We start from the raw sequence: 16770 nt of genomic DNA on the forward strand, positions 1-16770 counted from the left end.
AAATTTCTATTTCCTGAGTGGCTGGGACAAATTCAATGTTACCACTATACTTATTTGGGTTTAGAAACTACATGACCCAGATTTTAAATTAAATAAATTAAAACTAAGATGACAGCTCCTCCTTTATTTTAAAACCTTCCTTATAATTATAGGTTTGACTAGCTAATTTAAGAAGAATTTTTATTTATTTATCTATTTTTATTATTTTATGTATTTATTTATTTTTGGCTGCATTGGGTCTTCGTTGCTGCATGTGGGCTTTCTCTAGTTGCAGCGAGCGGGGGCTACTCTTAGTTGTGGTGCGCCGGCTTCTCACTGCAGTGGCTTCTCCTGTTGTGGAGCACGGGCTGTAGGCATGCGGGCTTCAGTAGTTGTGGCACATGCACTCAGAGTTGTGGCTCGCGGGCTCTAGAGTGCAGGCTCAGTAGTTGTGGCACACGGGGTTAGTTGCTCTGTGGCATGTGGAATCTTCCCGGACCAGGACTCGAACTTGTGTCCCCTGCATTGGCAGGTGGATTCTTAACCACTGCGCAACCAGGGAAGTCCAACTAACTAGCTTTTAATCGAGTTAAACTTTGCCATTCACAAGCAGCTGAGGCAAGCTTCTGCCAACTTCCACATTAAACGTGCAAGTCCAAGTGTCTGCCCAGGTCCAGGACATATTTCATTTTGGCACACCTGTCATTCAAGCCTACTTCCAAAGTTACAAGACAATTACTGGTGTGTTTGCTTTTAAGGTGTCTCTATGTAAAATTCTGTTTGCTGCTTCTGTTATAAACCCATATTACTTAAATAATAACACATCATAAAAATTATAAATCTGAATAGCTAAATGTCAACCTACTGTACAAATAAAATTCTGAGTATATTCCCTGCTGCAAGCGTTTTACAAATTCCTGCAAATAAAAGTTAAATAAAAGTATTTCAGAAAGAATTTATTCTATTTTGTTCAACATTGACAGTCAACCAAAAAGAGCATTTTCATCCATTTTATGCAGAGTACGCAGCTCTAATAACTGCAGTGTTCATAATTTAATCCTTTAGAAAAAAATTAAAATAGAGAAATAGAACTACCTGTCAAAAGGATCTAAGTAAATACTGGATTAACTCCACCACAGAAACAAAACAAATACTAAAATGGAGCAAAACATATTCAGACCACTATGGACATAGACCCTAACTTTTGCAGTAAAACCATGGAATTTATATATCTAGGGTTGTTGGGTTTAATCTAAAGTGAAATATTCATAAGAACTTCATACAACCTAATAGGACACACATCAAATTTGTTTTCCATTTAAGGCAAAAATATAACATGGCAACAGGGGAGTTTAACAGCTGATGGATGCAATTTTTGATAATATATTTAATCAAATGCTAATTTCTGTCCTCATTCTTTTGTTGATATTTAACACATATTAAAAGGTATTTGTTTTCACTATATTGTTAGAACAACTGTTAAATGCTTTCCTAGAGTTATATGCAAGTAACCATTAAATGAGACACTGCAGTGTTAAAAAACTACCTGTTAGGAATTATTTTAATAGATAATTATAAAATGAGATCATATTACATTAGAAAGCAAAGATTGATTGGTTCAGCTGAATGTTTGAAATATGCGCAATTACAATAGAAGCCATGACTGCAACTCTTGGATAGCTGAGCCTAACCATCAAGAAGCAAAAAACCAGGCTTCCCTGGTGGCGCAGTGGCTGAGAGTCCGCCTGCCGATGCAGGGGATGCAGGTTCGTGCCCCGGTCCAGGAAGATCCCACATGCCGCGGAGCGGCTAGGCCCATGAGCCATGGCCGCTGAGCCTGCACATCCGGAGCCTGTGCTCCGCAACGGGAGAAGCCACAACAGTGAGAGGCCCGCGTAATGCAAAAAAAAAAAAAAAAAAAAAAAGCAGAAAACTGACAGAAATGTTTTAATCACAAAAGAAAAAAAAAATGATACCAGCTTTTAACTAATTCTATATTTACCTTTTCTAGGACACAGGCTCTGACTATCTAATTTTTTAAATTAATCATACTCACTGATAGCAAATAATCAAAGGTACTGTGGTTTCTAACCTGACTACACATCAGAATAACCTGTGAAAAAAACTACAGATGCCACAGCCTCGAGCCAGGTGCATTAAATCACAATTTTCAAGATTTGAGGATCTGACATTTTTCTAAAGTTTGAAAGGTAATTCTCATGAACAACAAGGGTAGAGAACCACTACACTGACTTAATTTAGATTCAGAATATGAAAAAGAGGAAATGATAATTTCACAGAATCTAAGATTCAATATTTATTCAACAATACATTTAAATGCCTACTATGTGCCAGGCACTGCACTCAGGAAATATAAAGAAATAACAATGGCATTTTTCTCTGAAAAGCTTACAGTCTAGCAGAAGAAAACAGATATATAGACAGGTCATTACAATGCAGGACCCTAACTTCTATGGCAGAGCGAATTACAGGATACTTTGGGAAAGGACAGGAGAGACACCACGTTCAAGAGGCAGAAATTTCCTGGAGGAGATAAGGTTTGAAATAAACTTTAAGTAACATCCGGTATCCATTCATAAGCTTAACTTTAAAGAATATCTCAATTTAATAAATACTTATAAAGATTCTATCATACCACTTACCAATATTAGCCTGCAGTTGCTGGAGTAGGTCCAAGTTACTTGAACAGAATTCTGGAGTTATGTACACAATCCGGTATTTGCCTCTGTAAAAACAAACAAAGAAACAGGAAAGGAAATATAAAAACAATCACCCAATGAATACAACTGAAAACCGTAACACCTGATAATTTTTTAAATAGTATATTATGCCACTTATTAAAAACAAAATGAATGTTATATGTGTGTAGAGATGCACATCTTCTGGTTCTTTGATTTCACTTCAATGCATCAAAACAAACGTGGGCAATACCAGCCAGGAAGTACTCAGCATAAGGTGCCATTAGAAGCCAGATTCTGATTTCCAGCAGTCTAGCCCCAAAACTACAGTGGCTTGAGTTAAATGATCAAGCCTAGAGTAAACCTTTTTTATGTGTTAGCAATCCACCCATTATCCTACCCTTGACCCCCATCTCCATGATTAAATCTATAGCACCCATGTTTCTCCTGTGTACTCTGCTGTCTTGCCTACATCTTCTCGGGCCAGGGACAGACAGCATATGAAAATCAAGTCAGTTAGGCTCTGTCCTAGAATTTGGGGGTCTAACCAAGAAACAACCACTCAGTCTCCAAGTGTCAAGACCTGTAACGTGTTAAAAGAAACAAAAAGAAGCTGCAGAGCAATCTATTTTGTAACTAGAAAAGCAGAGAATGCTCACCTCCTCAGAGAGAAGAATGAGGAATACACACAGAGGCTATGGATAAAAAGAAAGCCCTACTGTATTTTTAATACCCATTCCAGTCTCTTCCTGAGGGCTGGCTAATTTCTTTTCAGAGGGATCCACAAGACATTCCTGTATCCTTAATATAAAATTCAGTATTTGCTTAAACTAGTGTGACTGATTTCCATTCTGGGCAGATAGAATCCTAATTAAGACAATGTCTGCAATAAAGGTTAGGGCTAGGGCAAAATATGTATAGAGTCTCTTTTCCATTCTACCAAATGAAGACATAGACCAAATTAAATAAAATGAAACAATGTTCTATATGAAAAGTCTATGAAATATTTAATCTACTGTGTGCTAGGCATGGTGCTTTCACTAGGAATTGGAACAAAACAATTAAGAACAGAACAGATATGCTTTTAATCTCATGAAATTAACTCAGTCTAGTTAACACAGGAAACCGTATAAATAATTAGTTCTGACGCCAGACTATTCAGGTTTGAATCTCAGTTCTACCTCTTACAAGCTAAGTGATCTTAGACAAGTACTTAACTTCGCTGTGCCTCAGTTTCTTCAGTGTGCCTCAGTTTCTTCAGTGTAAAACATTGATAAGAATTATAAAGACAGCTAATTCTTAGATATCTAGATTCAAGGTAAACCCAATCAAATCCCAGCTGGCATTTTAGTTGAAAAGGTGATATTGAAATACTTATGGAAATACAAAGAACCCAGAATACACCAAAAACAAAAAAAAATTCTGAAAGAACAAACGTGGAAGACTTGTACTACCTATTTCAAGGCTTATTACAAAGCTATAGTACTCAAGACACCAATCCAGGCAAACAGATTGATAGAACAGAAAATAAAGAGTGTAGCAATAAACCGACATATATTTAGTCAATTTATTTTTCACAAAGGTGCAAAAGAAATACAGTGCAGAAAGGACAGTCTTTTCAACAAATGGAGCTGGAAGAAGTGGATATGCCTATGCAAAAGAAAAAAAGAATTGTAATCAATACCTGGTACAATATACAAAATGTACACAAAATGGGTCATAGATCTAAACGTAAAACATAAAACTGGGCTTCCCTGGTGGTGCAGTGGTTGAGAGTCCGCCTGCCGATGCAGGGGACACGGGCTCGTGCACCGGTCGGGGAAGATCCCACATGCCACGGAGCGGCTGGGCCCGTAAGCCATGGCCGCTGAGCCTGCGCGTCCGGAGCCTGTGCTCCGCAACGGGAGAGGCCACAGCAGTGAGAGGCCCACGTATCGCAAAAAATAAAAATAAAAAAAATAAAACTATAACATTTTTAGAAGGAAATGAAAAAGAAAATATTTGTGATCATGAGTGAGGCACCAAAAAGCAAAATCCATAAAACAACAAATTGACAAACTGGACGTTATAAAAATGAAAAAGTGATGCTCTTTAAAGGAACTGTTAAGAGAATGAAAAGAGAAATCATAAACTAAGAGATGTTTGACAACCATATACCAAATGAAGGATTTATATTCAGAAGATATAAATGACTATCAAAATTCATAAGAAAAAAACAAAAATAAGGAATAGGCAAAAGATGTAAATAAACACTTCCTCAAAGAAATAAGTATATGAAAAGATGCTCAACATCATTAGTCATTAAGGAAATGCAAATTAAAAACACACTGACATCCTACTGGAATGGCTAAAATTAAAGACTGGCCATATCAAGTGATGGCAGAGATGAGGAGGAATTGGAACTCTAAGACACTGCTGGTGGGAATGTGAAACAGTACAACCACTCTCAAAAACATCTGGCAGTTTCTCAAAAAGTTAACACAGAAGTATCATATGACTCAGCAATCCTACTCCTAGGCATGTACACAGAAGAACTGAAAACATATGTTCCCATAAAAACTTACACATAAATATTCATAGTACCATTATTCATAACAGCCAAAAAGTAGAAACAACCTAAATGTCCAGCACTGATGAATGAATATATAAAATATGAAATGTCTATACAATGGAATATTATTCATCCACAAAAAGAAATGAAGTACTGATAACATTACACTAAGTGAAAGAAGCCAGACACATTAAGGCCACATCCTGTATGAGCCCATTTATATGAAATGTCCAAAACAGGCAAATCATTGAGACAGAAAGATTAGTGACGGAAAGGAAGTGAAGGAGGGGACAATAGGGAGTGACTCCTTCATGACATGGAGGTTTTGGGGGTGGGTTCTGAAAATGTTCTGGAATTAGATAGTGGTGATGGTTGTACAACACTGTGAATGTATTAAAAGCCACTGAACTGTACACTTTGAAAATAATTAAAATGGTGAATATTATATTATGTAGATTTACCTCAATTAGAAGAAAAAGGTTAAACATATATCCACTACGTGACCCAGTCATTCCACTCCTTGGTTTATACCGATGACATGAGAATATATGTCCGTACAAAAATTTGTATATACTGGGACTTCCCTGGTGGCACAGTGGTTAAAAATCCGTCTGCCAATGCAGGGGGCACGGGTTTGAGCCCTGGTCCGAGAAGATCCCACATGCCGCGGAGCAACTAAGTCCGTGCGCCACAACTACTGAGCCTGAGCTCTAGAGCCCGCGAGCCACAACTACTGAGCCCACGTGCCACAACTACTGAAGCCCATGCACCTAGAGCCTGTGCTCAACAAGAGAAGCCACCACAATGAGAAGCCCGCGCACCAAAACGAAGAGTAGCCCCCGCTCACCACAACTAGAGAAAGCCCGTGCACAGCAACAAAGACCCAAAGCAGCCAAAAATAAAATTAAAAATAAAAAGAAAGAAATAAAGTAAGGGCTTCCCTGGTGGCGCAGTGGTTGAGAGTCCGCCTGCCGACGCAGGGGACGCAGGTTCATGCCCCGGTCTGGGAAGATCCCACATGCCGTGGAGCGGCTGGGCCCGTGAGCCATGGCCGCTGAGCCTGCGCGTCCGGAGCCTGTGCTCCACAATGGGAGAGGCCAGAGCAGTGAGAGGCCCACGTACCGCAAAAAAAAAAACAAAAAAAAAAAGAAATAAAATAAAAAGATATATAGGAATGTTCATAGCAGATTTATTAGTAATTTTCGAAAACTAGAAGCGGCTTAAGTGTCCATCAATAAGGAAATGAAAACACAACTGTGGTAATTTCATATAATAAAATACCACTGATTTTTTTTTTTTTAACTACTCATACATGCAAGAACATGGGGAACTGTCAAAACATGATGCTGAAGGAAAGAAATCTTAAAAGAGTTCCCATTGTATGACTTCATTTATATGAAGTTCTATAACAGACCAAAAAAAAGCATTGTAGAAAAACTTAAAACACTGGTTCACTTTAGGATGGTGAATAGAAGGACAGACTGGGATGGAACATGAAGGAACTCTCTGGAGTAACAGTAATATTCTACATCTGGCTAGAAGTTTAGGTTACATATTTGTATGCATTTATTAAAACTCAGTAAATGTATGTGTATGTGAATGTGTATTAATATATATGCATATACATGTTAATACATATATACACACACTTCTGTGTGCCTGAGACATTATTCTTGTTAGGAATTATGTCATGACAGGATTGGTGGGGTAAGAGACCTATAAACCAGTCCCCACTCAGCCATTAATTCATTAGGTGACTTTGGGCAAATTCTTTTCTCTGGGCCTCAGTTTCCTCATATGTGAAATGAGACAATACTAGATACTCTCCAAGTTCTCTTCCAAAACAAAATTTTACAATTCTATCATAATAATGCTAGCCTTCCAGTCCAAGAACTGAACATAACAGATTTCTTTGAGTTTGAAAGATTTTAAAATTAACAGTTCCATAAATATACTATAAAAAGGAAGTATATTTTTAAATTATAGATATTTTGCCCATGCATTAAATAAAAATTTTTTGTGTACAAAATTTTCCCACATACCACAGACACTTGACCACACGATCAGAAATCATATAAATTACTTACAATTTAATATCCTCTAGAACATTTTTTGACTGTGCTGATCCAAGAAAGCAAGCTGGAATGTTGGACATTCTGTAAGAAGAAAAACAAATATTCTGGAACCATGTGCACACTACAAATATCAACTTCATTTTTAAGTGAGAAAGAACAAAGAAATATAATGATGTACATCCTTCTTCTTTGCAATCTCTTTTTGTAACTCACTAATTTGACAAATAAATTCCTTCAAAGGCTCTATTAGAAGACAGGCTGTTAAGGTGGGTTTCCCAAAAAGATTGCAGGCTCAGATTAAAGAAATTTAAAATTTTTCACAACTAAAAACTACACTTCCATGTATATACTTCACACTAGGCTAAAGAAGGGTAACCAAAAGAGAAAAGAATTTTGTGATATGTAGTGTAAACTGGCATAAAATTTGCTTTTTAAAAATTTTTTTCGGGGCCATCTGGCAGCCTTGGATTACAGAGAACTCAAGAAAGTATACAAGCTCTTCCACTAAAGTGTCATTTATTACTAATAAAGACAAAGCAACACTTTTAGCAATGCGTTACTGCGAACTAGATTTTAACATACATGATAAATCAAATATTTCCTTCACAGGAAGAAAAAAAAAGGGTGGTAATGTGGCAATGAAAGCATTACTCACTCAAGCTGGAGCACCTGGTCTTCCATCAAAGAAATAAGGGGAGAGATGACAAGGCCAATCCCGCCTACATAAACAGGTGGATACTGGAAGCACAAACTCTTTCCATACCCTTAAAATAAAAATAATACATTCAGACAAATAAAACTAAATCCTTAGTACTTTGATTTCTTTTTACGATATACTTGTATGAGATGAACAGTCACTACTAATGTGCTACCTTCCTAAGAGTTAATTCACGCATAAATTTGAGCATCTACCCTCAGCTCACTCTCTTCTATATTTCACACCATTTGTATACATATTTGTATTTTGAGAGTTTGTGGAAAGACTAAGCATGTCAAAACCTTGAAGTTTTATTTTTTAAAGGATTAGATTATTTGCTTAAGTACAACTTACCAGTTGCCATGACAACAACATTATCTCTTCTTTCTTCCAATACAGAATGAATCACTTTCCACTGAACCCTGGAGGATGAAAAGCAAAAAGCTGCTCTGTTTTACTAACAAGAAACCCAAGGGACAAGTTGAAATCCATTTAATTTTTTCACTTCCTCCAGAATTTTGTTTACATTTTTGAGCTTCAATAAAAATATAAGAACCCTGGAACTGGAAAACAAAAGCCCCATTTGACCAACCTCCCATTCAAGCTGACTGAACAACTAGGACTTCTGTTCATATGTGTATTAAATTTTATTACATATAGCTAAAGTATAACATAAATTCCAGCTTCATCCTAGATATCCAACAGAGTCACTGATTTAAAATAAATAAGAGAAATGCTCTAGGTGAAAAGCTTGACTAAGAAGGGAAATGAGGGAACTTTCTGGAGTGATTGTAATGTTCCATATTTTTAAAAGGGTTTAGGTTACATGTACACTTAAGATTTGCAAATGTTAAACACCTAAGGTTTAACCATTTCTTTGTATGTAAATTTTAGCTCAAAAGTTTAAAAATTAAATAAATAAATAAATATTTAACCATAGTTAATGATTTACATGCTAAAGTAATTAGGGGGAAGTGTAAGGATGTCTACAGTTTACCTTGAGATGCATTTTAAAAATTGAATGGATTAAAAAGTGGAGAGAAAATCAATATATAATAAAGCAAGTATAATAAAATGTTAACAGTGAATTAATGGTGAATATACAGGCATTCATAGTAAAAAAAAAAACCAACTCTAACCTATCTTTGAAATTTCTTTTAATAAAATGTTGAGGGAAAAATCAACTGGAAAGGTGATCTTAAATTCACTGATATGTACACTTATGTGCATAAGTGTACATATTTCTTTTTTTTTTCCTATGTGTAGGACATAGTTTAATTTTTTTTTTATGTTTTAAGATCAAAAGGAAAAATGAAAGAAATGCTTCCATGGATTAAATTTTAAATTCCCAAAATAGAAAAAATACAGTCTAGAGTTTTACATTCTTATTAGTTTTATTCAACTTTACTTGTTCTTCATCTCATTTGTACTCCTCTCATTTTAATACTTATAAATGTGCCCCCTTGGATGTAAATACCTTTGAATATGTTAAAACTGATATGATTATCACTGTTTTTCAAACTACTGTCTAACGAATTTCTATTACAACAACATGCTTTGGACAATGAGATGCACAGACAGGCACACAGATACATATATAATAAAATACAAGTCAGCATTAAATTAATTTATTAATGTCTCTACCCAGAACTCTCTATAGTAAGGAAAACCATTTTCCCCACTTATAAAAACAATCTGCAGATATGAATTTTACATAAATATTACTTCAAAATAATTCTGTAGTCACTTAGAAAAAATACAGTATGGCATGTATAAACTATAATGAAGTTGTGCTTTTACTGTTAAATGGATGGATTATTTGCCTTTTTTCCTTTGTGAAGAAAACAGTAAATATGCAACTTAATTAACTGAGATTATACTCACGGCTTAAAACTAGAATGGCCAAAGTAGGTCTTGAGGCAATTAATTTGCTTTGCAGTAGGTCCTGGTAACCAACAGTCTTAAAATAAAACGGACATTTACATTAAAATAGAAGTACACAAAGTGAGAGGGAGTAAGTTTTATTTCACTGACTTCTTTTAAAGAATATAGTGGTAGGTACCAAAGGTCACTGTTGTCTTTTAAATCCACCCAATTTTGTCCTCTGGGTACCAGTCATGACTCCAGGTAAACCCTTTGATTAGTTACCTAATACTAAGGATTAGAACTTTGTTGTGATTCAGTTTGCCAGCCCCATAAAAAAACAATGTTTTGGAATTTGCTATACTTTCAAAAACTAACATTTAGAGCCAACAAGGGCGAGTAAAATGCCAATCCAAATTTTATAATATAACCAACTTCCAATCAATAGTAAGCAGAAATCACATTACTGTCACAAATAAAATCTATAGATAAAACAAGATCTTCATTTTAATTACCATTCCACCAAATCTTTGACCAAAATTCCAACTGCATAGCAGAATGGAATGACATTAATTTTACCCCACTGATTTTCATTTTTTCCTCAGGTTGAAGGGTTCATGGGGGCCGAGAAAGAGCAAAGCAAAGAGTCAAGATAATTCATTTCTAAACAAATGAATATTTGTCCATATTTAATACAAGAAAACATAGGAAAAAAACTTTTTTAACATTTTCATGTATTTCCATCTACAAAATTATTTTAAATTTTCCACATTTTAACATTGATGAAATCTAGCTCTAAGGAGTTCTACTCTATGAGAAGACACCCACACCTTGTCATAATGAGTATCATATCACTTAAATGACAGAAGATTCACTTAGTGGATTCTTTACTAGAGTTTGCATATACAAGATGAAAATTAGTCCATTTTGCTATTTGACACTGTGTCATTTATTTTAAGTAATAAGCTCCTGAAGGACAGACACTGTGTACCTATGCCATTTACAATAATGTTTAATATAATTAATTAACTTATGATTTCTTATTAATGATTTTTTATGATTTTGACAAACAAAATATAAAATTTAGGATGAAAAGTTTCACATCACCATGTTCACCAAATGACACAACATTTCTATTACTTTACTCTTCTAAATAGTAACATTGTGCTTTATGAAGACCAAAGCACTAAGGGATTTAATGACAAGTTTCTAGGACCTAATTAACTACATGCCACAAAATCATTGACCTCCAAAATGTTTAAAACCTGGACCCTAAATTAAAATCAGTGGTAGGTATCAGAGATGAGTCGTTTCAAACATATTACAGTGCTTACCTTCATCAACAACTTCTTCCTCTTCAATGGCTTCATTCTCATCTTCATCATCTTCTTCAGAAGGAAGACCCAGATTTCTTTCCATTTCTATGCATTTTGAATGATTTGGATCTACTGTGCTACTATTTAGGTTTTCTAAAGACTGAACGTTTAAAAGAATTTTTAAAAGCAAAATCATTGACAGTGTTGTATCTTTTTCAGCGAACACAAAAGGAGTATTATTAACAGAGCCTACAATTTAGTTCAAAGCTGGCAGATGTGCAAGCAATACCACAAAAGAACATGTGTGCTCCAGTTTAAATATGTGCTCAAGAATGGTTTCTAAGGCACAAGGCCAAAGAGGAATACTGCCAGCATAAACAGGGTTCATTAATACCATATAATGAACTGCCCCCAGGGAAAGTTACCATAAATTTTGAATTTAGATTATTTAAAACATTTTTTTCTTTATCATATTTCAATGCTTTCAATTCTGAAGTGGTAAATGTGGGTTTTAATGTTATTTTTGTAATGAGTTTCTCTATATCATGTGTCAGTCACATTCTTTTTGAGTAAGCGTAAGGTTTAAACTATAAGCAAACAATAAATGTGTTTTTGGAGTTGTCAAAACAACAACAAAAGACAGATAATTTTAGGAAAGGAATATTACAAATGTGAAATGAAGTTTATTTGTTTTCATTTTGGCTTGATATCTGATTTCCTCCCCTAAATCAAGGTTATCTATTTAACGAACCTAAGGATATTTCAAAATTGTTTCATCTGTAAAATTTCTAACTGAGAAATAACAGGAAGAATTATTAAACCACAGTTCTCATTTTCTCTTTATATTAAACCTTCCATTTAGTAAGTTTGACTTTAAAGGTTTTTTTAAAATTGTATTCATTTCAGGCCTACAAAGGGAAAAACAAATGATTTTCTTCCTGATTTTTTATTCAAGTCAACAAACAGACTTAGAAAAGCATTTTGGAAATAAAGTTCTCTCATATGGGCACCCAGGGTGCCTTCTAAGAGGTTCAATATATAATATAAAGTTGTGAAAGTCCACAACTATCCTATAAATGCACTACTTTAACAGCACTCCTCGGAGAAATGGCTCATCACTAAAGGAATATGGTTTAGTATGTACACTCTTTTATTATTGTTAGCTAATGTTTATTATAAACACTTAGGAAATGCCAGGCTCTTTAGTAAACTCTTCAAAAGTAACACCTTAATAATAAATACGACTGTTAACTGAGTATCAAAAAGCTAAGAAACTCGCCCAAAGGCACACAGCTGATAAAGGGAGAAGCTAGAATTTGAACCCACATTTACATTCAGAATCCACATTCCGATCACTACCCACTACACTGCCTCAAAATTAAAGAATCAGGAACTTAATCTCATTTCATAAAAAGAAAAATCACATCAACCTAAAGATGAGGACTAACAAGTATGCGTAATGGTGAACTTCTGTGTTTTTCTTCATTTTTCACTTTATTTAGCAAAATTTAGGCTTTTCTTTCTAATTTTCCATCCTTGATTCATAAGACCTGACAAAGAAACCCGAGGTCAGGTGAAGTAGAAAATACATAAATTATTAAATGATATTTTCAACTTTGATAACAAAATAGGGGAAAACTGAACCATTTAAAACATTAGAAAATTATATATAATAGAAAACAGCAAATAAAATCAAAGGAAGTAAAGAAGAATATGGAATGTATAAAAACAGAACCTCCAAATAAAAGTGGATATACATGGATGGGAAGAAAGAGAAACCTATTTCAATACTGGAGAGCTGAATCACTACCCATGTTCCAGGAAAAGATTAAAAGTACATGACCTAAGAGGGAAGAGAAAACATACTACTGTTTTCTACTATGTAAAAATTAGTATACTACTCCTACTACTACTACATTATTCATAGACCATACCAAGATATAAAGAAATATGAAATGGAAAACAAAATCTAATGTTACATAAGTGATAGCAATCTCATTGTGGTGGGACCAGTTTAGAATTAGGCAATATTTTACTTAATTAATGTCCCTTGGAAAGAACTGGAAGTAATTTTCCATAATGTTGAACATACCTTAAGCATCTCCATTTCTAAATCTTCATCACTCTCAATTACATAAGATATATCCTCTTCGTTATCCTTGGAAGACAAAAAAAAAAAAATTTCAAACATTAATTTCCAGCATAATTGACTCCATACTCTCTTTTCCACAAAATAAAGTTCCTATATGCTAAATAACTTTAGACTACTTCCTATTCTTCTCTAATAAATAAATTTATAATATATATTTATATGTTTATATGACAGGTAGATAAAAAGGAAGGGAGAGACAATGGTAGGGAGGAATAAACATAGAAACAAAGAAAGAAACAAAGAACCAAGTTAAAAGAGAAAAAAAGAAATATAATTGGAAAGATAAACAAGATAGACAAACAGACATGAAATAAAGCCCACACTCTCTAAATGAGAGTACAGAGTGACAAGCTCACCTATGGTTAAAAAAAATCTCAAACTGTGTTTCCCAAACTTTTTGAGTACAAGAACCTGTTTGCAATCTTGAAAAATTCTGTACAAAGCCAGGAACTACAGTTGTTCTCTTACAGCCACTGATTTTTAAAAGATAAAAAAAAGCTACTATGATTGTAATAATACCTTTAAATATTGTTATTTTGCAAATAGCCATCTACAGATGTTTGAAAAACAGGGTCAGATAAGTTATTTATTCAGCTATTGCCAATACCTGGTTATGACGAAACTACAATAACATGGCAATCCCCGCGAAGCAGGTGTCCAAGGATAGAAACCTGTACAAAAGAAACCCACAAAAGAAATACAGAAGGACCCTCAAAGAAGGCTAATCTTTAAACTGGAAGTAGGAAAAGGAAGTACAGCCTTAATTAACCTGCAAAAATTAAGCTTTAAAGAAGATTTTAAAGTAAGTTTTATACAAGGAAAGAAAAAATCTTTTATTTTTTAAATCATTATTTATTTGCTGTGTGGGTCTTTAATGAATTTTTTAAATGCTAATAATTATTACACAATAAAAAATGGCAATAATTGGAGTAAAAGATGTGAGTCAGATCATGAACTCCTGATCACAATTCTATGTCACTGTATAAAACATATCACTTTAAAATGAATAACTAATACAAAATTTCTAGAAAATCAAAAGGTAATGCAGATGTTAGCAAAAGATATTCCCCAAAAGAAGAATCTGCTTTACAAATGGTTGGTATGAAAACAATGTTAAAATAAAGTGCATTCATATACTGACAGAAGTGATTACTAATATAGTTACCAAACACAGAGAAGTACTGAGACTCTGTCATTAGAAAACTGAGGAAATAATCCTATTAAATGACTTTCAAATCTAATTTTAAAAACTTAAAACTTAGTTATTATAAAAGAAAATGTATAAAATTCTACCAAACATAAGCAACAAAGGTAATTTTTTAATTAATGAAAAACAAATGAGGTAAAAATTATACAGCTATATGTCTCTTTTGTCTTTACAATAAAAGAAACACAATGATTCCTCCAATACAACTTCACTATTTCAAAAAATATGCTTGTTAGCCAACAGAAAAACATAATCTCACAAATTAAACTAATCAAATCAGAACATAATAATTAGAAACCTAAACATGAAGTTGAGAGAAAATATAGAATGTTTAACAATAATCTATCAAGAAAAAAATGTAGGTTTCTGACTCTAGATGACAGTAAAGGTTAGTGTCAAGCAAAAACATCAGTTTATTAGAAACCCTCTCAGACTATCAAGTGAAGAAAACCCATATGAAGAAATAAAACTACTCTCAAAAATCAAGTTTGGAAGAGAATCCCTAGTAGATATGTAGGGAACCCACAAAAAGAAGAGGTATATATTAGGTAGGAGAAATGCTTAGCAAATTATAACAAATGTGTATTGACACTAAAAATCTTTCCACTATAAAATGCTGCTTATGATAGTAAGTCAGGAGTAGCAAACCCAGTCCACTTTTTGCTTTTGTAAATAAAGTTTTACTGAAATGCAGACAGGCTATTTGTCTATAGCTGCTTTCACACTGAATTGGCAGAACTGGGCAGTTAACAACAGAAACTGTGTGGTCTGCAAAGCCTAAAATATTTACTATCTGCCCCTCTACAGAAAAAATCAGCCAACCACTACCATGAATGAAAATTGTTTTCTCTTTACTGTATTTAGTACCTCAGGAGATTTGCAAGTAACATCACCAAGATGTTTTTCCTGAGCCTGTTGTTCCAAACGTTGGAGTTCATCTTCTGTAATATCTAATGACATGATACAAACTCTTTCTGGAGTCTCTTCCAACTTATTATCTTCTAGTTCATCTTCAAATCCATCTTCTTCTTGTTTTACTTCGTTTGCAAGTACATTTTCTCCATCATGTTTAATTAAATTATCAGGTGTTGTGTCCCATGCTTCATCTGTAACTTCAGTAAAAATTTTATGTTCTCTAATTTGTTTCTGTTGTACTTCACCAGCAGTGGGCTCTTCCAACGGTAATAAGTGAAAATTACTGCTGGGCCTCAGTTCATTCTCAGTAGAACCAAGTATCATCTTCCTCAATGAATACAGATTTTCTGAAATATCCTTCAATAGTACAGAAACCCTAAAAAAAAATTTAAGAAAGGTGAGTTCAACTTTAATTGGGTTAACTCTAAGGACAAGTTTTAATGCTTTTTAAAAGAAGAAGATCTTCACTTAAAGGACACACTGGATTAAAGATGCTCTTCATACCCTAATACCCACTATATGCTTATAGCTTCCGGGCTACTCTTTAGTACAGCAAGCTACTTCTACATTCAACGGCTGACTTGTGTGCTTACTAAAGTGTCAGTAGTGTTTTGTCCCAAACTAATTGTTTATGGTGTCATTCCTTATCCATACCTGATTTTCATGTTAAGCAGATATCCAAGCCTGTCAAACTGTATTTATAAATGAAAAGCAAATATGCTCTGAATGTGGCCTCACGCAGTCCACTGGAAGTGCAGTTAAGTGAACTTGAATTCATGTTTATGGCATGTATTTTGGCTGTTCAGAGGCCTTTTTTGTTCTCCCCTGGTTTAGAAGTGTAATCTACATAAGTGAAGTAATACCGGAGACTTTTACAAAAAACCTGAAATAAGAGATTTAACTAGTTTTTGTTTTGACACTAAAACTTTACAAGATATACCTTTATTAAAAATGAATCCAGGGACTTCCCTGGTGGTCCAGTGGTAAGGAATACACCTTCCAAAAGCGGGGGATGCAGGTTCGATTCCTGGTCAGGGAACTAAGATCTCACATGCTGTGGGGCAGCTGGGCCCGTGCATCACCACTACTGAGCTCCTGCGCCTCAACTAGAGAGAAGCTTGTGCACCACAGCAAAGAGCCCACAGGCCGCAACTAAGACCCGACACAGCCAAATATAAATAAATAAATAATAAATCTTTTTTTAAAAAAATGAATCCAGTATTCCCCATTCTCAAATTTTAAGAAAACTACTTAGCGTTGATATTACAAAGCAAAGCATTAAGCACATGTAATTTACATTCAATAGATATTCTAAT

The 16770-nt window shown here is 34.4% G+C and overlaps 1 protein-coding gene across 10 annotated transcripts in view; it reads right to left on the reverse strand.

The window, feature by feature from the left end:
• Nucleotides 1–16770, reverse strand: part of WRN (WRN RecQ like helicase) — a 139215-nt gene that overhangs the window by 68504 nt on the left and 53941 nt on the right. For 9 of the 10 annotated variants that reach the window (XM_060001076.1, XM_060001077.1, XM_060001080.1 and 6 more), the window contains exons 9-16: nucleotides 15407–15830; nucleotides 13271–13338; nucleotides 11199–11344; nucleotides 9886–9961; nucleotides 8356–8423; nucleotides 7960–8068; nucleotides 7317–7385; nucleotides 2643–2725 (exon numbers count right to left, since the gene is read on the reverse strand). In XM_060001076.1, the coding sequence (XP_059857059.1) occupies nucleotides 2643–2725; nucleotides 7317–7385; nucleotides 7960–8068; nucleotides 8356–8423; nucleotides 9886–9961; nucleotides 11199–11344; nucleotides 13271–13338; nucleotides 15407–15830 (1043 nt within the window). The remainder of the gene's footprint in view (nucleotides 1–2642; nucleotides 2726–7316; nucleotides 7386–7959; nucleotides 8069–8355; nucleotides 8424–9885; nucleotides 9962–11198; nucleotides 11345–13270; nucleotides 13339–15406; nucleotides 15831–16770) is intronic. The other variant, XM_060001081.1, reaches the window with a different exon arrangement.

Source organism: Delphinus delphis, chromosome 21, assembly GCF_949987515.2.
Source record: "Delphinus delphis chromosome 21, mDelDel1.2, whole genome shotgun sequence".
Lineage (NCBI taxonomy): Eukaryota > Metazoa > Chordata > Mammalia > Artiodactyla > Delphinidae > Delphinus > Delphinus delphis.